Here is a 24,511-nt window from a genome sequence, read left to right on the forward strand (position 1 = left end):
ATTCTTCGACTGACGTGCGAGCCTGGCTGTTTTGATGTGTTCCGCGGCAGAGGTCATGGTGCCTGTTGGTGAGAAGGCACCCCGAAACAGTCGCAGCCGCACTTCTGAAGATAGGTAAGTAATCTCGTTTTCTTGGGCACACAGCCTTCTTTTTTTCTATTTTGACATTGACGAGCCTGAGATGCTAAGCACACCGTTCAATTTCTTGAAGCAAACCGCATGCCCCGAAGAAAATGCGCGCGATACTAACTCTCGCTGCCGCCGTCACTTCGTTTGAAACAATGGTAGGCGAAGAGGCAGCGGCGCCCCATGTGCGTAAAATTGCATTGCTTCATTAATCCTGTCTGATAACATTTCCTTCATTTGTATTAGAGAACACAGTTGGAAGATAAGGATCGGCTTCTCTGCGCAGTGATAATTCTGTACAGTGGCCACGTCATCACTCATGGCGGCTCACGTGGGCCGTCTAAGCGCTTGTTTTCGCGTTCCGATACGTGAGAGGCGTGCTGCCTTTCAAGGCATTTAGGCAGGCACTACGAGCTTAGGAGAACCGCGACAAATAATTGTGCAGCAGGTGTGCAGCTGTGCTACGCTTGTACCACACTCGTACCGGAACGCAGTGTTGCACTTCACGCTTACGCATTTCGTAACTATGGCGGCCGCCGTGGCAATTTGGGGTTCGAGGTCGTGGATACGATCCCTGCAGCGGCCGCATTCCGAAGGAGCGGAATGCAAAAACGCTCGTGCATTGTGTATTGTACGCGCGCAAAATTTCAAGGAAGTCAAAATTAATACGGAGTGCCTAACTACGACGTGCCTCATAATGAGATCGTTGGTTCGGCACGTAGGACATCAGAATTTTTTTTTTCGTAGTGACTCATCGTATACAATACGGTTAATGTGATCACCTTTTGTGCCGTAGCGGTTAAGCGCGCCCCGATTTAGGCTGCGGCTAATGATGCGGCGCACCGCGAAATATATTTCGCCTCTTTGGGATTTGCGGAGAACGGCCAACCGAATAGTCGCAGCATCCGCGCGGTAACTGTACACGGATACCCAGCGCAAATGAACAGAAGTGTGGTGACGACGTCGGCAAAGAACACAGCCGCCGACGGGCTCGTCTTATCGCCTATCACCGCCAAAACTACCGCAGTAAGCATCTTTATCTAGCGCGGCGGGTTGCCGTTGAAGGCATACTGTACAATTTTAATAGGCGATAACGGAAACATGCCACCGTTCTATGCTGCCTCTTTCAGTTGGACCGATCCGAAAGTGCGTCGCTTGTAGAAGTGAAAGGAGCGCCAATCGGCGCGTTGTCGCCTCGAGCTAAGCGTCGCCTCGAGCACCGTTTGCGCGGCGAAGAATGACACGTGCACGAAGCTAGATCACTGCGCGGACGCTACCGCGCAAAACGCGCAAGGGCGTGTACGTGACGTTCTGCACACAAATCGCGAGGATGTTACGCCCAACGTTGGTTACGACTGAGCAGCTGGCTTCAAAGAAGCGGTACATGTTCTAACTCGTACAGGCACGCTCACGCTCGCATCGCTCTCGGCGTATCTTTGTCATTCATTGTGCTGGACTTCTTTCTACTCAATGATTCGATATCTGCTTGGTATCGGCTATGCACTGTCGCGTGGTCTTTGGTTCTGCGAGAGAGCCGGGAATATGTCGCGTGGTCTTAGGTTCTGCGAGAGAGCCAGGTGCAAAAGTGTTCTACGCCAAAAGCTCCTTGACGTCGTGCAAGAGGCACCCGTTGAAATGTGGCTGATTCACTAGCAAGCTCGCATCTCTGTTGCCACTCTCCATCAAGTGGGATTTTCAACTATTTTTTGTGCTGCTCTGTTGTGTGCTAGCTGCCGCATGGACGCTGTGAAGGCTTACTTTCGATTTTATTTGGCGTTTCGTAGTAAAGGATGGGCTACCTTTTGAGGGGAGGCATTTAGTTTTGTTTGTGAGAATGTTTACCGGCCTAACCAAGTGATACGTGCGTACTGTAAATAGACAGCAGCACGAACAGAGGCGGACGACGGAATAGGTAAGAGCACACACGAGCGTAAGCTCAACTAAAAGTTTACTGTTGATGACAGGTATTGAACACACTGGTCAACTTGACCAAGGTGAAAATCCGTGCATGCGTGGCAGAAACAGCCACAGGCGAAAAGGAAAAAATATGAAAAAGTCATGTCATGTAGAATAAACGTGCGTGAAAAACCCGAACTATCGGACAAATCTTTCGAAAAAGCGAAAGATTTGTCGCTTAAGTGATACTACCCAAAGAGAAATACTCTTTTTAGAACTGCATCTTTTTCCCACTAAGGGCAACAGATAACTTGGTTATGCATTTGTTTCGTTTGTGATCAATCAATATTGCTTCTGGAACACTTCTGGTGTAGCGGTAAAGAACAGAAAGAACGATTGTTTCATCACAAAGACCAGAACACAAGAGGACTTATGGAAGCATTATTTTTTGGTCACGAAGAAATATTCATAAGCAAGATTTCTGTGACCCTTAGTGGGAAAGAGTTGCTCCAGTACTTCTCGTTAATATCACTTACAGGACAAACCTTTGAGTTTTCATGTTTTTTCTTAGTTTTTGACGCAGATGTTTATTCTACAGGACGTATTTCGGTCCTTTTTTGTTGTGGCGGGCTGTTTCTGCTGCGCATCCATGGCTTCTTCTTTGTGAAGTTTGCCATTGTGTTTAAAATCTTCGTCTTCACGAATAAACTTCCAGTTGAGTCAGCGTTCATGTGTGTTCCTACCTTAATTCATCCTTCTCGTCTCTTTTTGGGTGGTCGTCATAAATGTACACCGAATTGGCGAAGTGTCCATAGAATTCATACATGAAGTTATTTGCCCTGTTTATTTCAGGAAGAACGGTATAGGGTCTTGTCTTTGTTCTTAACATTGAGTACATTTTTCTAGTTCAACTTCTAGTTCAACTTTCAAGCCAATAAGAGTGATGGTAACTTCCTTTGTGTGTAAGATTTATGAATTTCATCCATTCAAGGCATGACATGGCACATGCCTGATTGTAGGTTGCAAGCATTCGTAGTAAGATCTACTTTTCGGTTCTCATGACTCTTCTTTATACTATGCTGCATTCTCCAGGCACATGAACCTTTTTATGCTCTAAGTGCATGCGTTCTTTTTCTATATGTTGGAGCGAAAATTGTGATCTTAAATATGCGTATATATCACTTTTCTTGTAATTTTTCTCAATCCGGGTGTCTAGCTCCCTCCGTCTTTCAGTTACTGCTTCGTCCCAATTTTTATGCAACCTTTATGTATTTTATGCAGCAAAATTCTGGTGCTATTTTAATAACATTTTACCTGCGAAATTGAGCTAATTCGTGTTTCGTATATGCATTTATTTGCGTTTTTACCTGTCTCATCAATCTAGCTGTCGAGTCATTGGAACCTTTTCTCATCCTTTATGACTATTTCTGGGGTACGTTATACTGAAAGTGCAGGTGACCATTTATTTGGCTGTTTAGAATTGTGTTAGCCATGTATTACTACCAAATTTCCGTGCTAAATAATTATTCTCTTATCGATCAAGGTATTCGCCTTGCCTTATCTCTTTATTGAGTGAGGTACCACTTAGTTGCTGGGTATAGGGAAAAAGGCCCCAAAAAGTGCTCTAATTAGCATTGTGCAAGTCCAGAAATATTACCTGAAAAGAAGCTCACTAAATTGAGGAAATTCCACCAACAAACTCTTCGGTACCCCAAATAACATAATCAAACGGTGTACTGTTTGTTCTTGACTTGTGCCAGGGAGATAAGCTGCATTCATTACAAAAAAGTTTTACATGTTTATTACTGAAGAAAGCCAACCTGGCTCGTGAGAAACATGATTCAGGTGTTCACCATGCCCGACAACTTTCTAAATGACGTCTCGTCAATTAATAGATGTTAAGTGATGTTATTTTTAAAATCATTGAGCAACATGAAAATATATACGTCTCGAAAACAAAGCTCAGGCAAGTCTATTTTGGTACTTCATTAAATTTTAGTCACGTTGAAAGACGTGCTAAAGCTTGTATATATTGACGTGAAGTCATTTGTTTCAAGTCTGTTATTTTGCCTTCTCACAATCAGCCGTAGCTCTTTCTGTGATGGGTTAGTGTGCGAAACATTTTAATGTAACCTATTCAGATGTCTTTTGCGTATTCCCACGCAAGCAGCTTCAAGTGCTCATGTGTTCAAAGTTGGTTGTTACAAGGGTATGCTTAAGCCCTGCCTTTTGAGTCGCTTTGCCTTCTAGTCATAAACTTAAGTCGAAAGTGAACACCACAATGATCGTTTTGATTGAATTCATATGTACAAGTTTTTTCAGATGTATTTACACTGCTAGAGTGCTGTAGGTACAAGCCTATGTCTCCAGGTTCGTTGTAGTGGTGCCTTATGTACTGTAATAATGTTTCACGTGCACACATCTTTAGTGTAAATAAAGGTACTTCAAGTTGGTCAGTATCTCCTTTGATTTTGTTTGTGTTTGGGAAAGTTATTAGAAAGCACCGGGGCATGCAAGTGAGAACAGCAAAGCAATTTCATTATATGAATAAAAATGCACTATACCAACGAAACGTCAATCATATTTCAATGGCAACTTCTAAAATCTCAACGCCATCTCAACTGTGCCTGAATGTGCTTTTCAGTGATGTGGCAATAATAAATCAACGACAGGTCAACAGAACTACCACAACGTTAGTTCAACCCAGAATCAATGGTAACTCAACAACCATTCAAGAAAATGAACACAATGGGTCGTCTAAGCGCAATGGACTTTCAATGGTAACTTAACAATTATTCAACATTGCGGTACCCATTGGTGTCTCAATTAAATTTCAGTGGCCAATATTCAAGATTCCAACAATCAACCGAACAAACTCTCAATAATTCCTCAATAAAAACTAAACATTGACCAACAATATTTCAATGCCTTCTCAATACTTTTTTTTCGTACGGGTGATCCCATTGATAATGTGGGTAGACCGTCGCTGTGATCACTGGCCAAGCGCGAAAAGCCTGAAAAAGCATAGAATCAGAAAAGGCATCGCTACAAAATACCGGCCCAGACCATATTACACGCTCGCAGAATGCCTTCTAATCGCACTCAAGTCAGACTCGTGGGTGCAAAGCCTATTTTCAGTCGCTCAGAATACATAAATATCGTGTTCTTCAGCTCCTCCGTGTTATTTTTTACGCGTCCTGCCGGCGCATGCAACACTCCAGTGTTATCACTCTCGGCAGTCGCTCGTCGCGTTTTCGAGATGCGTGAGTACCAAAATAAGGTGTATGTTCTTGCAGGGCTATGAAATGCGTCGCAAACTTGTCCCAGCAAAATTCAGTACACGCAAAACTAACTCACTATGGCCGGCTTGCTTTTTTGCTTACAGCTTCACAACCCCAGGCGCGGCGAGCAAGCCTCAAGATATACCAAAAACGTACCAAATAAATTACGATACTTTTTCGGGTCAGAGAATGCGTCACGAACTTCTACCAGTAAGATTCAGTACACGCGAAACTAACTGTGGCACACAGCCGAACTGCTGTTCGCTAACTGCGCCACTACGCCGAGCGCGGCCATTGTGCTTGAAAAGTACCCCAAAAAAGTAGTGAAATTTGCTACAATGATGTCTTGGGTCAGAGAAAGCCCCAAAACTTGTCCCGGTAAGGTTCAGTACACGCGAAACTGCGCCACACGGCCAAGGTGCTTTTCGTCAGAAAGCCAGGTGCGGCGAGCGTGCCCAAAAACTACCGCAATAGGTTATAATTGTGCTTGGGCTCATAGAAAGCGTCGCAAGCATCTCCCAATACGAGTAATTAACTCATATTAACTAGGCTTGGACTGCGGAGCTGTTTTTCGATAACTGCGTCACTATATAGGTTCAGTTTTGTGCAGCAAGCCTAATTGTGCTTGAAGTGCGTCGCAGACTGTCAAACAAAATTCCTCACCTTGCTTTAGTCCATAGTGCAGCGTTGCCCTGTCGAAATGCAGACGGAACACAAGAGAACGCCGGGAGTCCAAAAAACGGGCTACATCAAAAAGAGACGGGTCGCCGAGCACGCGAGCTTCACATGCGCAGCCGGCCTCGCTCACTCCTGCGGCTTGTCTGGCACATGACGCATGCACGCGCGTCTGGCGTGCCGCTAGCTTGTTGCTAGGCAACGCAACAAAAAGTTGCAAAGTATAAGTTCATATACATGCAAAACGTTTTCACTTGTAGAGGGAAGGAATAAAAAAAATGAAACGTTGTCTGGTAGTTTATTTAAAATTTTTCTTCCAATGCTCGCGTCAACTAACGGATGGTGTTGAAACTAGGCGTGACGTGTTTCCTGTTGCCAGTTTTTGAATAGTGTCCCCTCTTGGGGCGCTATTCTGGGGCGCGATCGGAGATATTTTGTTCGATACGCGTTCTGTTGAGTTGCCGCAACGTCACAAAGTTGTAGTATGAAAATTTGTGACAGCGGGGCGGAGAGAGCAGCCAATCAGGAAGCGGTGACCTCCCCGGAAGTTTACCTCCGTCGTTTGTCGTCTGCTTGCAAACAGTATACTACAAAGCTCAATGTTTCTCGTCTTCCAATTGAATGAAATCTTTATCTAAAGAAATGTATTTTTTCTTCTCAAGCCCAAACACGTTTTCAAATAGTAGTACGTGTGACTAGTGCAATTTAAAACTATTAGGTTCTTTGCGTCGTCCCTAGGTGGTGTCGCGCACAGCGAGAATGAAAAAGAAAAGAAACGACGGGAAGAGTGGCACACTTTTCAAGAGGCAGCGACAACATCCCAGAGGCTCGCTGACACCGATGATGTTGTCGATTTCACTGTAAAACCAACGAATTATTTGTTTCGAGAAACAAAAACGACGCCGGAATTCACTTTCTGCCATTTCTTCAAACGCGTTTCGCACCGCCTCCCGCTCTCCTCCTTCCTCTAGAAACGCCAGCGCAACAACCTGTTTCCAACGGAAGCGCCATTTTCTAGAATTAAACTATGCATTCGATTCAAACGTGCCATTCCGCAGCCGAAAAGGCCGCCTGTTGGATCCAATCCAATCCACCAGACGCGCCATGCGAAGCCGTGCGATCACTCCAAACTTCTCAACTCCCGTCGCGTTCGGACGAAATGCTCGGTGGGCGGATGATTGACAGGAGCGTGTCGTCATTTTGACGTCACCAAAAACGGGGCGGCGCCCCGCGGCTGGAGACGTCGGCGCGGAGTAGGCCAATGGTGCGCGCCGGTAACCGAACGGACGCGCCGAACAACCATCTCCGATCGCACCCCTGGGGCCGAATCTTATAACGGTTCGAAATACGAACCGTTCGCTTCGCCGCTTACGTCATTAAATGTGCCACTCCCAAGCCGGCCGTGGAAGAAGGGGAGTACGCGACCAATAGATGAGAGGGTGCCACCTCTGAAGTGTACGTCATGATATGACGAGCTAATCGAGGAATTGCAGAATGTTTCTGCTTGCTAAATAAATGTAAAATATAAATTAAATATTACACGCCAAGTTTTGAAGTATAAACTTGTGGTGCCGGGCGTTTACGCAATGCAGAAGTAATTTATCAATGTCATTCTTTTTCATTCTCAGCCCACAGGCGGTATCGTAAGCGTAAATGAGTTGACCACGGAGGTGGCAGAGCGCAGCGCTATGTCCTCTGCTACCAGGAGCTCGCACGATGCATGCAACAGGAACGCACTGCCAGCACTTCTCATGTAGCTAGCGCGACAAAACCGTGAACTGGTTCTTAGGGACACCTTTACTAGCCGAATATATAAATTTTCCATATTTTTTTTGCCCTTCGTCATCGGCTCGGACATGACTCGCTCGCCGCCGCGCTGCCGCTATCGCTGCGATCTCCCCCATGGCGCGTCGCGTGATAGAAGCAATGGAACTTAAATCGAACATTACGATACACGGGTCCTGGATTGCCTGCGCGAAGTCAAATCAAAGAGTGTGGTGCTGACGGTGCGCGGTGTGCCGTGAAATTGAGAAACAAAGTATGGCACTCTGGAGCTACAGAAAAAAGGGCAGCCAAATAAGAGAGCTCCACAATACCTTCCCGTCTTGTCTGTATAGTTTTATCAGGCGAACGAAGGAAGCGCTGAACCAGCCTAGGTTGAACCCCTCTAATTGCTGAACGGCGATCTGCGAGCGATTCACACTGGCGATAGCACTGGGAATTTGATCTCACCATGCAAATATCTCCTTGGCATTGACTTTGAAGCTGAGGTCACGGCAAAGCTGACCCAGCCCTTCAACCGGCCAACACAGTATTTGCGAGAGCAACTTTGTGGACAATGCCGGTAGCAGAGATCTAGGCAATTCCGATGAATGCTTCGCGTCCGACTGAGCTCTGGGAGCTGCAGGCCGGTGGCAATGAACCGCAGCGCGCAATATTCCTTCCTCTGCGTGCAATGGCCACTCATACGCTTGCACCCGAGTCTCCTCCATTTGATAGCGTAGCCTGCAAAAGGTCGACTTAGAAAGCTAGCAAGGGCGGTGCAACTCATTATCCCTCACTTCTTCGAAAGCGTATCGCATTTCCAGCCGTGGTCGACACCGAAAGAGCAACGCCAAGCAGTCGACGAAGGCAAGTAATAGCCTCCGAAGCAACCAACGCACGCGCGCGCGACGCTCGCGTGTCTCCGGGGACGCGTGACCGGCGCGCGCGGCCAGGGTCACAAGCCAACAGCCAAGCCACAGCAACGGAACCCAAAGCGGACTACCCCTTCGCAGGTTCCTACGACTGGTTCGCTTTGAAGATGATTGACAGATGTGGGACGTATTCATAAATTGCGATACCGCCCCGCTGCCTCCGACGACCTGTGACGTAATCAAAATTTTGGCAAATCAGGTGAGGCCAAAGGAAGGGTTCCCCAACCGAACCGTTATAAGATTCGGCCCCTGGACGCGCATGGCGGCTGCACGGCCGCGATTATCCGCCATGTTTACTCTCTGATTGGCTGTCGAGAGGTCACGTGTTTTGAAATTTGTACCGCGAAGCGGAAGTATTGCAAAATGCAATTTTGCGTTTTCATCAAGATGACGAAACGTGACGTGGAGCTGCAAACTTTATGGACCAATACATTTTTTGGGTCCTTGGCAGCTATATTGCGATGTTAGCGCTTTAAAAAGAATGTGAGCGGTAGCATGCACAACCAGTGTAATGCATGTGCGATTGCGCGAATATGTGGTGGCGATCCAAGATATGCGCCATGCCAGCTTGCTGACTGGCTGAAGGAATATCTCGTGAGGAGCGTCACAGGAAGGGCTGTTTCGTAAACGTCATTTTGACGATGCGTGACCTTGCGCTGGGCCGCCATTGCTGAGATTTTCCGCCATAATTTTTGCTGCGACGAGCCGCACGAATTATGCTAATGAGCAGCCATATGCGATGGCAGCCGAGAGGAATGCGTATCGCCACATTTTCCCCGTCGTTTGGTGCCACGAAAATCTGTTTGTAACGTGTGCCCATAGTATTTGCATCGCTCTCGGTTGGTGTTGGCATTTGTGTTTGGGGCCATCATTTTCTAAAAGAACGCGTTTATACGAAATAGTATTGGTTGAACATAGCAAGCTTTCGGCAATGTTGTCCACTTTTCACTGCTGCATTTGTATTGTAATCAAGATTAATGCCTTTACGCACAATCAAAAGTTATGACAACGCCTCTTTCTAATTTATAAAAAGAAATGTACGCAAGGCGGCGCCTTGAAGTTTCCTCCCGCGGTGCGGGGGAACGCCAGGTGGCGCCGAGCAGTGCGGACGCGCTCTCGACGGCTCCGTCTACGATTGTATCCTGTTGCGGCCAAAATCAACGGAAATCTACCGAAATTGCATCAGATATACCGGAAGGCGTAAGGATGTCGCCGATACCAAGTTTTTGGTGATGCGAATCCCGGCTCTTCCGAAATCGAAGACCATCGCCTGCACTTCGACTCGCCACGCCAACCCTAACAGCCGGTGCGGAGAGCGCGACTCCAGGAGCCCGTACGCGGTCTAACGGCTACGTGGCGAGCAGCACTCCACCCGATATGGACCCGGACCAACCAAAGACCACAACGCACAAGGACCAGGACTCCGAAAATCAAATGGAGGCAGTCACGAGTGTTGATGACGACTTTCTCTCGCCTGACGAGGTGAATTACGAGGAGTGCGCCACCGACGCTGAGAACGCCGAGGACATCAGCAAGCAAGGTCAGTGGCAAATAGCATTATCCCTACGAACGCGCAAGAAAATAAGACAAGAAGCGCGGACCACCGAGTCGAATGGCGGGGTCAACCACCCCAACCACGAAGCCGGGATGGAGCAACGCGCCGGAGACGCTCGGCGCGTCGCGCTTGCGCAAGAACACCGGGGGCGCCCTAGCTCCGGAGGAGCAAGCGACGGGGCCCGTAATGCAATATTACCTACAGGAGAGATAACTATGAGACGACGCATGGCGGAAAGGGGCCACCCACGCCGAAAAGCACCCCCTCTACCCAAGAATGACATGAAAATCATCATTAGACCGAAACCAGGATTGGCGATTCGGGAACTACGCACGCATGAGGTATCCAGAGCAATAGTCCAGGCGTGTGGCGGACCTGCAAACATAACAGGAGACGATTTCTTGCTGCGGATACGGCCGGGCTCTAACATCGTCATAGCAAGCACACCCGAAGAACGAACAGCGGAACGAATCCTGAGAATCAAGGAGCTGGAGCTGCGAGGCAACAGACATTCTGCAAACACCTACATCTCCACGCCTGACAACCTCCTTAAGGGAGTCATACACGGACTGGAGCCTGGAACTACAGAAGAGGAACTCATCAACAACCTAAGAGTGCGGACGCAAGGGGTGCGAATACTCTACGCCCATATGCTTGGCAAATCGAGGACGGCAGTGCTGACGTTCGATGGCCCCATCGTGCCACGCTACGTATATTACTACGGTGGCGAGACGCCATGTATACCCTACCAACCCACTCGACAATACTGCAAGATATGCCAAAATCAAGGACATAGGACGGATGTCTGTCCAACACCCACTATAAAGGCTTGTGCGAAATGTGGCATCCGCGACCCACCAGTGGACCAAGAGTGTGAGCCCAAGTGTGTTCTGTGCGGGGGAGCTCATCCTACAGTGGCACCAGAGTGCACCAAAAAACTGAAGCGCGTCCCGCAAAGGGGAAGACAGCGTGTGAGACAACATAACCAGGTCACAGGGACCCCCAAGAAGAGGTGGCTCCGTTCGGACCGAGAGAACTCTGACTCGCCGGAGAGGTCCCGCTCGCGTACCAGGTCGACCTCCCGAGGCCGATCCAACTCTCGGGGCAGAAAACAGGAGGAGAAGCAAAGCAACAGCCAACAGAAGAGCAAGAAACAACTTCCAAAGAATGAAGGCGACAAAAACAAGGTGAGCTGGTCAGCAATAGCCTCCCAACACACACCTCAAACAACTGCACAGATAACGCGCCTAGAACGAGAGCTAGAGCTCATGAGAGTTCGCTTAGGCGACTTAGAGCGTGAGAATGTGATGCTAAAGCAACTTCAGTTGCAGCAACAGAACACACAGGCTAAACCGGCGCAGTCAGAGCAAGCTTCGGGGCAAGCTGTACAAGCACCCCAGAAGCGCCCTAGAATGCAACCGGTCGAAACACTCCAGACACAAATCCAAGAGACTTTCGCACAACTATTACCCTCAATAGCGCAACAGATCACCCAACAGGTGTCAGCCCAAATAACACAACAACTAATGCAACAAATGACTGAGTTTGAAGTGAAGTCCGACAAAAAACTCCAGGCTCTGCAAATTGAAATCATGAAAACGGTGCGTAAGCAAATTACCGGAGCTAACATTGGAGAGAGAGCCGAGAAGCCATACGCCAGACCAGGGCTGGCAGCTATTGCACAAGAAAGCAACCATGCCTAAACATAAACCAACTATAACAGAAAATTGCGAAATCTGGCAGTGGAACTGTCGTGGATACCGGCGGAAAAGGGGACTTTTAACACAGCTGGTGAGCTCACAGAGCGAGCCACCAGCTGTCATAGCCCTTCAGGGAGTCGGATCCCCTCCAACCCTTCAGGGATACGAGGTGTTCACACACCCGGATTCGGAGAAAGCAATAGCAACGTTGGTAGCGAAATCGATTACCGCAATCAAACACGATCCTTTTAGCGATACGGATATTCACCATTTACTATTAGAAATCGTATATAAAGGCCTGAACAAAAAGAGTGCCTTTATACTAAACATTTACAGTCCACCAAGCCAGAGAAAGACAAAGTTTGACAGACTCTTGCAGGAAACTGTCCGCCTGGTAAAGGGAAGACCACTGGTGATAGTAGGTGAGTTTAATGCAAAAGATCCTAGTTGGGGATACCCGAAACAGGACGCTAAGGGCAGAAACATCCTGGAACAAACAGAACGACTAGACATGACAATTATAACGGATCCTGGAGTGCCCACTAGAAAGGGCAACAGTGTGAGCATGGACACCAGCCCTGACCTCACGATACTGCAGAATTGTGAAGATGCGCAATGGATAAACACCCTAAATGATTTAGGCAGCGACCATTACATCATCAGCACCACAATACGGACTGGGAGAATCAAACGCCACATAGGCATAGCCAAAATTACCGACTGGGTGAAATAAGAGCGGATGCAGAGCCAGCAAAGCACAACAATCGTTGATTTAAGTAAATGGTGTGAAAGTTTAAGAACACAAAAGCATAAAGTCACAAAAGAAATAGCCCGCACATGTGACATACCTGAGATAGACCCTCACTTACTGCATCTCTGGGAGGCACGCAGAGGACTAACAAAAAGATTGAAGCGCCAGACACGGAACCGGCAGCTAAAAGTACGCATTGCAGAAATCCCCCGCAAAGCGGAAGAGTACGCGACGCAACTAACTGCGTCCAATTGGGAACGCTTCTGTGACTCCCTTAATGACACACTGAGTACCGCAAAAACTTGGCGCATACTAAGAGCAATTATGGAACCAACAAAAAACCAAGATGACGACTTGGTAACGAACGAGGGCTGTAAAGCGGCGGAACGGCTAATCCATACGTACCCAGGGACGGAACAAGAACTCAAAGAAGAATTGTATAACAAGTGCTTCGGAACAGACCCATCTCCCCCACCCTGTGTGACCAAATACGGGGGGGGGGCGCCTCACCCCGAACTCGATGAACCCATCTCCATCGAAGAAGTTAGAGCTGCCATAGCGAAAATGACCCGAAACACAGCGGCAGGCAAAGACCGGATAACTAATCCCATGATTAGAAACCTAAGCGATGAGGCGTTACAGGCCTATACTACCTTTATAAATGAACATTGGCAAAAGGGTACTATTCCAAAGGAGTGGAAGCACGCTCAAATAGTTTTAATTCCGAAGCCTGGCAAGAAATTAGCAATTAGTAACCTTCGACCAATCTCCCTAACTTCCTGTCTGGGGAAACTGTTTGAAAGAATAGTAAACTGTAGATTACAAAACTACTTGGAGGACAATGAAATCATTCCAGACACTATGTTTGGATTCAGACCCAAGCTCTCAACTCAAGACATCCTCCTACAGTTGAAGGAAGAAGTTTTGACAAATGTACCAAAATCAAGCGAACACGTTGTCATGGCCATAGACATAAAAGGAGCTTTTGATAACGTAAGCCACCAAGGAATACTCGATGGCCTGGCTGAAATAAACTGTGGAGAGCGGATATACAACTATGTTCGCAGCTTTTTACACCAACGAACCGCTGAGATTAAATTTGGCGCAGTAGAAATCAAGCCTTTCAAGGCACCCAACAAGGGTACTCCCCAGGGCGCAGTGATCTCGCCAACGCTATTTAACGTGGCCATGATAGGCCTCGCAAGAAAACTGCAAGCCATCCCGGGTATCCAGCACGCCCTATACGCGGATGACATTACAGTCTGGTGTGTCACCGGGTCGCTACGTGAAAAAGAAGAACGCTTACAAGCAGCTGCCTGTTAAATCGAGACATACGTGCGAGCCAGAGGGCTGCAATGTGCGTCAGAGAAATCGGAGATAATACGAGTCTGGAAAGGCAAAGGGAATCGTAACGTCCCGATGGACCCTGCCCTTAAATTGGAAATCAGACTTGGCAATGATGCAATACCTGAAAAGACCACAATCCGGGTACTAGGCATGTGGCTACAATCAAATCAACACTGCCAACACGGGCTTAACCTCATCAAGACGGCAACACAACAAGTCGCGAGAATGATAAAGCGGGTAGCCACGAAAAGGACGGGGATGAAGGAATCAGACACCCTTTGCCTCATAAGAAGTCTGGTGGTTAGCCGCTTCATTTACAGCTTGCCGTATTACCAGCTAACGAAAACAGAGAGGGATGCGATCAATTCGTGCTTAAGGAAAGCGTACAAGATCGCCCTACAAATTCCGCAGTGCGCCCCAACCGAAAAACTCATGTCCCTAGAAATTCATAATACATTCGAGGAACTGGCAGAAGCTCAGCTGATAACTCAAAGAAACAGACTCGCACAAACGACCACGGGCAGGAACCTCCTTGGCAGACTCGGGTATCACGAGCTCCTTGAAAAACACAACCAAACTAAGCCCATCCCCACAATAATCAGAAACTGCATCAAAGTGGCGCCAATACCCAGAAATATGGACCCAACTCTAAATGCAGGCAGAAGAGAAGCCAGAGCTGCATACATTGAAAAAACGCACGGCGACAAACCAAACTCCCGCTTCGTGGACGCGGCAAGATACGCAGGCAGGCAGAAAAGAACGGTAGCTGCTGTCACTGACTACATGGGCAGAGAAATCGTCAGCGCCTCCACTCACAACACCACTATCGTGGAAGCAGAAGAAATCGCAATAGCCCTTGCTATCAAAGCGACGGAACCAAGCCAACAACAAATAACCATCCTATCAGACTCTCAAGCGGCATGCGGAAGCTACCTCAGGGGACGAGTATGCACCGCAGCCTATAGGATTATAGAAGATATAAAACCCCGAGCCAGATTTCACCTTTTATGGATACCCGGTCATGAGGGAATCAGGGGAAACGAAGAGGCTGACAGAGTAGCCCGTGCGCATGCTACACCCCATGGGTGCTCACAGGAAGCCCCTGACGACCCGATCCCGATTGACCAGAACTACTCAGCAATTTTAAACTATCACAGAGGAAATAGAATGAAGCTACCACCCCCAGATAAGAATCTCACTAAGGAAGAACAGGTTATATGGAGAAAGCTGCAAACCTATACATATAAGAACCTGCACATTCTCCATAAAATTCATCCGGAAAGATATACGGACACATGCCCATGGTGCGGAGCCACGCCAACCTTAGACCACATCTCATGGGCATGCACGGCATATCCACAAAAGACAAACACAGAAATTACGGAGCATACACAATGGGAGGCGGCGCTGTCCAGCTCACAGGAAGAGGTCCAAAGGGCCATCATCCGACAAGCAAGACGGCGCGCGGAAGCCAGTGGGGCCCATGTCTAGGGGCTCCACCCATTGAGCGTTTCATTCTACAATAATAATAATTAGCTAATTAGTCAAGGATAATTAACCAACTTCTGAAGCAAGAAAGTTAGGGAAAAAATTCCAATTAGAAAGTTGCAGAGCAGTTGGCAACACGTACGAATAAACCGTTTCTGTCTTTCTATGTGTTAAGTATGTGTTTTTCAGCTTACTGCGGATGCTCGCGAAATACAAAAAGCACCACGTGACATGCCCGCCTGCGAGTCGTGATTGCACTGCTCCTAAGCCTTCCGCGCACAAACGAAAACATACCATTTGACCGGTGTGAACACCCGTACCTGCTTATCGCCATCATGAACCGCAGCGAGGGAAGCACGTCGCTGGCGTGAATACCACAGCCAACGCCTTCGTCACTGCCCTGTCGCCTTTTAAGCGGCAACACACCCTGCTCGATGGTATGCTCGTTTGAGAGCGCTGCAAGCACGGCGCGCAAGCGGGTATGTCAGGTGATATTTTTTGTATTTCGCGGGCATCCGCAGTAAGCTGAAAAACAATAACACTAATAGATAGAAAGTTAGAAATGGCCTAATCGGACGTTTTACAAAGTGCTCTAGAACTTTCTAGTTGAAATTTTTCGCCTAACTTTGTTCCTTCAGAATGGCTAATTTTCTTGACTAATTAACTACTTAGGAAAAACACAAGAATAGCGTAACACATACAAGAGTGAGCAACATGCATTTGGTCGCATCGTCTTATGGTGCATCGGCATATTTTTAAACTCTGCGTAAAGTTAGCTGAAACACGTGTATATACGTCTATGGTTCAAGTAACGTGAAACAACACCCTGTATATATGCAATGGTAATAAGTGATCAGTAAAGCAACATATGCATGCAAAAAACGCACACATACGTATGTTCGTGTGTTTTTCACATATACTTCGAAACTCAATATTGCTCGTGACTCAATGTTTCTCAACAATAAGTTAACAACATTTAGTAAACGACTTTATTGTTGGAAACTACTCAACAATGGCTCAATAATACTCAATACTATTCAATAATATATCAAAAGAATTTAGTCAATGAATTTTTTGTTATGAACTGCCCAACAACTTTACTGTTGAATTATTGCTCTGTGGTTTCAATACTTGTTGAGGTATTGTTGAAAGGCTATTGAGTCAACAATTCGTCAACAATATGCCAACAACATTTCAACAGTCATTTTCATAAGGGAGGAACAAATGAAGCAATGCAATTTTATGCACATGGGGCGTTGCTGCCTCTTCGCCTACCATTGTATCAAACGAAGTGACGGCGGCAGCGAGAGTTAACATCGCGCGCATTTGCTCCGGGGCATGCGGTTTGCTAGAAGAAAGTGAATGGTGTGCTTAACGTCTCACGCTCGTCAATGTCAAAATGGAAAAAGAGGCTACGTGCCCAGGAAAATGAGATTACTTAGCTATCTTCAGAAGTGCGGCTGCGACTGTTTCGGGGTGCCTTCTCTCCAACAGGCATCATGACCTCTGCCGCGCAACTCATCAAAACAACCAGGCTCGCACATCAGTAGAAGACTAGTAGCTGGGTGAGCCAACCACTACAACGGATAAACGTCCCACGTATCGTCGTTAAAGAATTTCACTAAAATGTGCGTCATGATGTCCGAAAATAAAAAAAATTCTTTCATCAAGAAGCACGAGGCGCGAACCACCGCACAACTGCAACCGAATAACTGAGTCCGAAAGCCGTTCACAGCTTCACTATCGTATTCAGTTATAAAAACCTTTCAAACACAACATAACGGCACTTAAAAACCGCCAATTAATTAGGAATAATTTTTCATTAACTAACCTTTATAAGTTTTTAAGAACCTAATTTTTAGCGTGAACAATAAATACTACGACCAAAATTGCGACTACGAAACTAGCGGTAACCTCGTGTACTGTTGCAAAAGTGTGCGCAAAACGAAGCTCGGTTGCACCCGCTTGCGCGCACACATACACACCCGAACGCTATCTTGACGTTTGTCGCGCCACCTAGAAATAAAGATTACTACTAGTTCTGCTATTTGTGCAAAAATAAAGCTTCTAAAATAGTTTGTAATGCCTTTGGAGATGACGAGGTGACAAGTAAGGTATGATAAGAGTCCGTTACCTGTATTTCTTTCATTTCCCTTTGGTGTTATTAACTGAGGATACGAGACCTGCAGGCTTGGGAACCGAGACGACGACAGTTCGGCGAGGCTCAAATAAAACGCGTGCTTCTTGCAAGGCGAGAGACGGGAGCAGCCGCAGATACAGCGATTAGCTGTGATACTGTTGCGGCCGTTGCTGAATCTGAAGCTCTTTGAAGTCAATGGTTACAACGGCTGCGCACTGCGATCTCAAAGCATGTTCGTTCATTGATCTCTAGTACAACGCACATTGGATAAAAAAAAATGACTGTGGCTTAGGTAAGGTTAAGCCCAGGATGCGAAGCATACTAGCCTTTATTTTAGTTGTTGAACCACTGTTTAGCTTGGTGAACTACTGTTGCTTGGCTATATTTGGTTCGGCTAGACGAAGAAACAACTCATGCGTTACTCTGCTTAGCCTTGGACGCCCCGCATTGGACGCGGTGAGCGTCGAGCAACGCAGCGTTCGGCGCGGCAACGAAATGTGCGCCTGAGCAAGCGACGCACGCCTGAGCCTTAGAAACAGCTCGTTTCTAAGGCAACACCGCATTCACTAGAGGCGCTTTTGTACCGCTTTCAAGCATCGTACTCGTGGCTCAGTGGTAGCGTCTCCGTCTCACACTCCGGAGACCCTGGTTCGATTCCCACCCAGCCCATCTTGCAAGAGTTGAGCCAAAGCCACTTCTCCTCTGTCGTGACGTCACGGTGTCACGTGGTTTCAAGGCGACACCGCCGCGCCTGAGGAGCTGGGTTGAGCCCTCGTAATATGCTTCGCATAAAACTATATTTCCTTTGCGGACAGAGGGTACGTCGTAGGAAATTCGAAGACCTCATCCGTGTATGTTTGTAGCGTGTGTGCGCTTGCATCATACGGTTTCCACAGCGCGTCCGATGCTCGAAGGTAGCGTCGTCGCCTGTCAGCACCTGTCTTATCGCCGGCCGCGCTGCCGCCGTGTCTACTTTTGGGGAACTCCACATGCGCGTAGTCACTGTATTTACAAGTGAATTTCGCATTCTTCTGCTCACCGAAACGTGCTCATTTCGGATCGTACCAATGGTTATGTCATCTAGTGTATGTTAAAACGACGATGGCATTTGTACAGCGGCGAAGAAATAAATCGTTATGAACTTGGGCGGTCATGAATCTAGTCTAACGTTGCAGTTTTTACGTAGTGAAAATGGCTACGAAAGTGGGGCGGTCCCGGAGAGAGGCGCTTCAAAGCGCCAGCTGTAGCGACAGCACCAGGAAGTGGCACGCGGCGCACGCGCCAAGCATTTCAGAGCTTACTGGCTTTCGAATGAGAGGAGTAAGGGCGCGCTCGTGGCCTATTGGTTAGAGTACCGGGCTCGACGGCCGACCTTCGGTTCCACCCCATCGGTCGCACATTTTCTTTTAATGAAAGCGAGGCGATAGAAGAACCTACCTGCCGCAAAGTGACAGGAATGAGGTTGGAACACATCGCAATAAATGTTTGGAATGTCTTCATATGCGAGTCCTAATTATTGTATACTGGACTCAACTGCTACACAACAAAAAAAACAACTAGAAAAATCAACACCTATTACCCAATAAATTGTTTATTGAGAACACTCAACGGTAATATTGTTGTGCAAGGGCTGAGAGAATTCAATTGCTCTTGAAAATTTGTTGAAGTCCGTTGTTTCAACAATTCCCCAACAATATATTAATGATTAATCAACAGTCATTTTTGTGCGGGTTGTTCCGGATGAGTCGGGTATTTTCTACGCCGTGTGTGTAAATACGAAGTGCTTTTGTTTGTAATGCCGCCCATTCCCCACTTTCGCACGCTTCGCCTCTACACGCATTATTCTTTCCTGTTAGTACCAAAATACCACTTTCTTGTAATTTTTTCAGCTGACGTCGTCTAGTGGAGCTTCCTGCGGAAACTACTGCTGCTTACCTGGTACCACAACGTTGGATGAATGCACGAAAAGCCTGAAACGAGCATTTATAAATAATAAAATAATCATTTCGTCATTTCATAAGGCGCCTTGCGTCTTTATGAAATTGCACGTGGCACATATTCGGTGGAGGCTTGTGAAGATCGTTCGAAATCAATTTTTCGTTGCAATAGCATGATTCCGCGCGAAGACCGCGCGCGAATGAGCTGCAAAAGCAAGAAGAAAAACCCTACAGAGCCGGCGTGATGCGTACCAGCCAGTATTTAAAACGCGTGCGCACAAAACCGAAACCGGAAGTGTTCTTCAGTTGTTAACGCCGACGGCTTGGTGCGCTGCAGTCAATTGGGCCGCTGGGCTCTGTGGGAGTGTCCGCTCTTGTAGTTCTTTGTCTATGCTTTGGGTGTGAATTTGCTCCTTCTCCTCATCGGCAAGGAAGACCAAGGTCGATCCAAATAGGTCGCGAAGCTTTGGGCGAAAAGCGGTTCAGTACAGATTGTCACCGACATCAGCATGGGGGGTTATGGGAGCAGCGATTGAAGCGCGACTATGTTTGGAGGGAACAAACATTGGGAAAGAAAAACGCGTTTTTTAATTCAAACGAGACGCAGTTAGATTCATTCAACGAAAATAAAATTCCTAGTCAATTTTATATATTCGTGATGGGTTAAGAAAATACGTTTAATTTTATTATTATTAATAAATGCATTTCTTTTCAGCGCCCATAACTACAGGGGGCGTTGACGCCACTATCGCTCGCAGTGCAATGCACGTCTTGAAATGGGCAGAAAGGCACACTCATATCACCTGTTGAAATACGCCCCCCTCACAATTTGTGCTTTCTTGCTTGTCGCAGTTTGAATTTGGTGACGCGGGTAGCTTCACTGCTTCTTAATCTGTTCAGTCAAAAATAGTGAGTTACGACCGCCAGATAATTGTGTAGTTGTTTTCGTGGGACTGCGCTGGCCGACGGGCTTGGCATCCGACAATAGGATCAGCACTCTGCACCTAAAGCTTTCGCCGGCCTCCAAAGAAAGTATGTTCCATATGTTCTGTGCAGGAATGCGATTTCGACAACCTTACGGCTGGCCTTTTCCTGCATCGCTTTCCACGCTGAAAGCTCAAAACGCCCATCAAGTCGAATGGCGGGGCATTTGAATATATAGCTCCAAAGAAAGAACAACAAAACAAATTTCGCGCCTTCGAAAACAAAATGACGTCACTTCTGCTTTTAACGGACATGGCGTCACGTTATTTTTTCTTCCGCCGGAAGTGTTCCCACCACATACAGATGGCGCTAAGCCCCATGAACCGGCGATGGACCGCCATGTTTTGAACGTATGGGCTCCTATGGAAGCTTCGCTACCAGGTATATTTACCTTGGGAAGACGCTGGCGGTGTCTGTGTGTGTGCGCGTCAGTGCCGGAGGAGTCCTGTTGGAAGAGGTCACGCCGGAACGCGCTCTGCTGTTTCACGTCCCCCTTCGCGACGCCCGTCGCGTCCGCGCTCTTTGTTTGCACGGTGTTTCCACCGCACCCTTCGAGCTGCCAACTAGTGGAACAGTCGACCACACGTGAACTGTTGCTTTTGATTGACGCCCGCGCAGAACGCCACCCCTGCGGCCACAGCGATGGAGCCGGACACGTCCGCCCCCACTGTATCAACTGCGGAAGGAACATGGCGGTCCGGTAAGCGTTCATCGCAGCACAAGCGCTCCGAGAGCATTGCGTGCCCGCGGTCTCTTGGGCACATGATTACCCAGTGCGAGGAAACCCTTCAACGCCAGGAGCAGGCACGGCGGCTCCGCTCGGCCGCCAACTGGCCCTAGTATTCATGCGGATCACCCGCTGCCGACGCGATTACCTGGGCGACGCCGCAGTCTGCTCAGGCAGCGTCGGTGGCTTACGTCAGCGGGGCACGAGGGACGCAAGCCGCGACCGAGTGTCAAGCTTCAGCACCGGACGCCAACTCTCACAACGCGGCCGCGGACGCCGGTGCAGACGCTGCCTCGCTGATCACGCCTGCTGCTGCATCGGTTCTCGCACTCCAGTTCTTCTGTCGAACTCTGTAGCTTCCGCTGCCATCGTGAGTGCTACCGTCAGCGTTTACCCAGCTGCGGAGGCCAGCGAGCTATTGAGCGCTCCACTCCCGGATTCGGACGACGATAACGACGCGATAGACACCTCGCGCTCGCGCCCGAGCGAGTCCTGCAGCGACGACGAAGCCCCGCTAAAGCTAGCGGCGACAGGTTCTGACGAATCATCGCCCCCTCCTGTGACGCCCGTCTATGGAAATGCCGTGATGCAGGCGTGCGACTCTGTAGAGCATAGTTTCTAAATAAATACTCTAGAGGGAAATGTGGCGCTAGTGTCTACGGGGGTTCTCATGAGCGGTGCCTCAACCTACATGGGAATGATGGGAAGTACAGGCTTCGGATTGACTTCGGTCTTTAGACTAGTGGCGTTTGCTTGCAGCGCAGTAAACACAGCTATATTCAAATATTATCGCGTAAAATCTAATTCCATTTCAGCAGTATGTTATATAATGTACAACACGCTACATAAACTTTATACCACTTTGAGATGGACGCATGGTTTACTATGGTTTATCACCAGGACACAACAGGGTATGCATACTTGTGCGATTCTGTTTAAGATTCAACGTCAAAGACTAATTATTTATTTATTTTCGCAACAGCAATAACAACCGTGCATGCTTTCGTATAAAAATACTCAAGTAATTCTGGAAATAAAAATATTGTATTGTGAGAAAGTGTTGCGCCCTTGAGCGAAATGCTACAAGTGTCGTCTGCTACGACGCCTGCTCGCTGGAAACGCGAGACTTTTCTCGCAGACGACAGGCACTTGCGAACTCTCTCGCTCTTGCGAAAGGCTGCGTTGACTGTCACGATTGCTGAACGTCTGCAAGTACTTTTAAGCACATCTGCTGCAGTGCTAGCTAGGACGCTTGTAGCCTCCTATGAGTATGCGTCATTATATTTTATATTGACGTACGGCTTCCGAAGCGTTACGGCGTGGCTTTGCACTTACCCATTTTGCGACACTAGACTGCAGCCAGGGAACAGCAACCTTTCCTACCAGAAGTAAGCTTGTGTTCTCAAAGTGTTAAAACACGCATTTCAATTAGCACATAAACGAGCGATGCATTATGAAGCCCTCAATAAAATTTGATTGTCAAGCCACTAGAAGTACACCTGTCTATGTCTTGTATCAGTAGCGCATTCTTTTTCCTATTCTGAACTTTCATAAATCATGTAACGCTTCAGTGCCAAAACACACTTCACATGGGGGCGAAATGCGAAAACACCCGTGTACTTAGCTTTAGGTGCCCGTTAAAGAACCACTACGTCGTGCCTCATAATCGGAAAGCGGTTTTGGCACGTAAAACCCCATAATTTAATTAACAACACACTTCAGAAACCAAGGTCCAAATGCTCAAAACATGTTCTTTCAACGTTTACGACGCCGTCGCTTTCTCGTCAGGGCTTCGACGCCACACCGCCACACAAATATCGCCTCAGCCGCTGGCCCAGCGCGCTATCGCCACTTTGAACAACATAACAAAGGCAGAGAGCTTTCAGTTGCACTGTCCCACTGAAGGTTATAGCAATTGCGCTTGGAGCGAAACCAAAACTGCCAAAAAAATACTTGTAGACTAGTTCGCCAGTCAATAGAATGCCAATCCGAAGCCTGTAATTCCCATCACTCCCATGATGGTTGAACGATCGCAGCGCCAGATTTACCTCTAGGTATACTAATATGAAACTCTCTGCTGTAGAGCTTTCAGACGACGGCACCACCAATGCAACGCAGAACCAGAGCAGCCGACGTGCCATGGAGCTCCACGATGAAGAGATCTTCACAAATGTGATGTTACGTAAGCAAAAACGTCGCCTGCTTGCATCAACACGAGAGGGGATAGCCGCTGGTGTGGCCCCTGCTGCCCACCTCTCGGGACCCGCTGCGGCACCAACGCCTACTGCCGGGCTGCCTGCTGCCGACATTGGCTCGCGACTGCCGGCAGTTCCTGCTGCTGCTGGGACCACAGGGGCAGGCGCGCCTAAACCCAGCGTCGCTGGTACGGTCCTCTTCAAGTCGGCATCCGCGGCAGCTTCGTTACTAACACGTTCGTTAAACGTGTTACTTGTTTCATCTTGTTCCTCTGTGTATATCATCTTTGTTTTTTGCTCACCGTGCTTGGACTTCTTGTCCGCAGTATTGAATAAATAAATAAATAAATAAATAAATAAATAAATAAATAAAATACCATCTCGTCTCGCCATCGTGCAAGCGCTGTCCGCGCTGCCTGGAGTCGAGGAGGTGCGCGTGAATACGAAAAAGAACATTGTGGCGACTGACGTCACAACACCCGCGCGGCTACAGTTCCTGCTGGCGACAACTGAGCTGGCCAGGATCGCTGTAACTGCTCGTCTCCCTGCAGACCGTTCCCGAGCACGGGCAGGGTACATGGCGTCGACGGTGACTTCTACGACGACGCACTGTTGGCGGCAGTGACCTCAATCGTGCCGGTGACTGCGGTCAAGTGGAGCGGTCACACCCTGACCCTGCTCTTCGCCGCCCCGAGCCCACCGGCCCGCATCCTCCAGTTCCCGTTGCCTTTTGATGTGCTCCCGTCGCGGCCCCGGCCCTTGCAGTGCCGGTGGTGTGGACGCTATGGCCACGCGACGGCGGCGTGCAAATGGCCGGAGCGGTGCGTGCGCTGTGGCGGTCCGCACGCGAGGGATCACTAGTGCACAGCCAAGCCAAAGTACTTGCACTGTGGAGGCGCACATGCTGCCGACGCCCCTACATGTAAGTTGTGGTAGGCTGAGAGGCGCATAGCCACGATAAAGGCTACAGCACCGGCCCACATGTCTCACCGGGAAGCTCGAGCAGCTATGTG

General features: G+C 48.1%; 1 protein-coding gene across 3 annotated transcripts in view; it reads right to left on the reverse strand.

Moving 5' to 3' along the window:
* The window catches only part of LOC135921112 (uncharacterized), a 424,568-nt gene that overhangs the window by 40,189 nt on the left and 359,868 nt on the right, over positions 1-24,511 (reverse strand). For 2 of the 3 annotated variants that reach the window (XM_065455430.2, XM_065455433.2), the window contains exon 7: positions 20,968-21,252. The exons of the other annotated variant lie outside the window; for it this stretch is intronic. In XM_065455430.2, the coding sequence (XP_065311502.2) occupies positions 20,968-21,252 (285 nt within the window). The remainder of the gene's footprint in view (positions 1-20,967; positions 21,253-24,511) is intronic. 3 annotated transcript variants of the gene reach the window in all.

The sequence above is a fragment of the Dermacentor albipictus genome, chromosome 2, assembly GCF_038994185.2.
Source record: "Dermacentor albipictus isolate Rhodes 1998 colony chromosome 2, USDA_Dalb.pri_finalv2, whole genome shotgun sequence".
NCBI lineage: Eukaryota > Metazoa > Arthropoda > Arachnida > Ixodida > Ixodidae > Dermacentor > Dermacentor albipictus.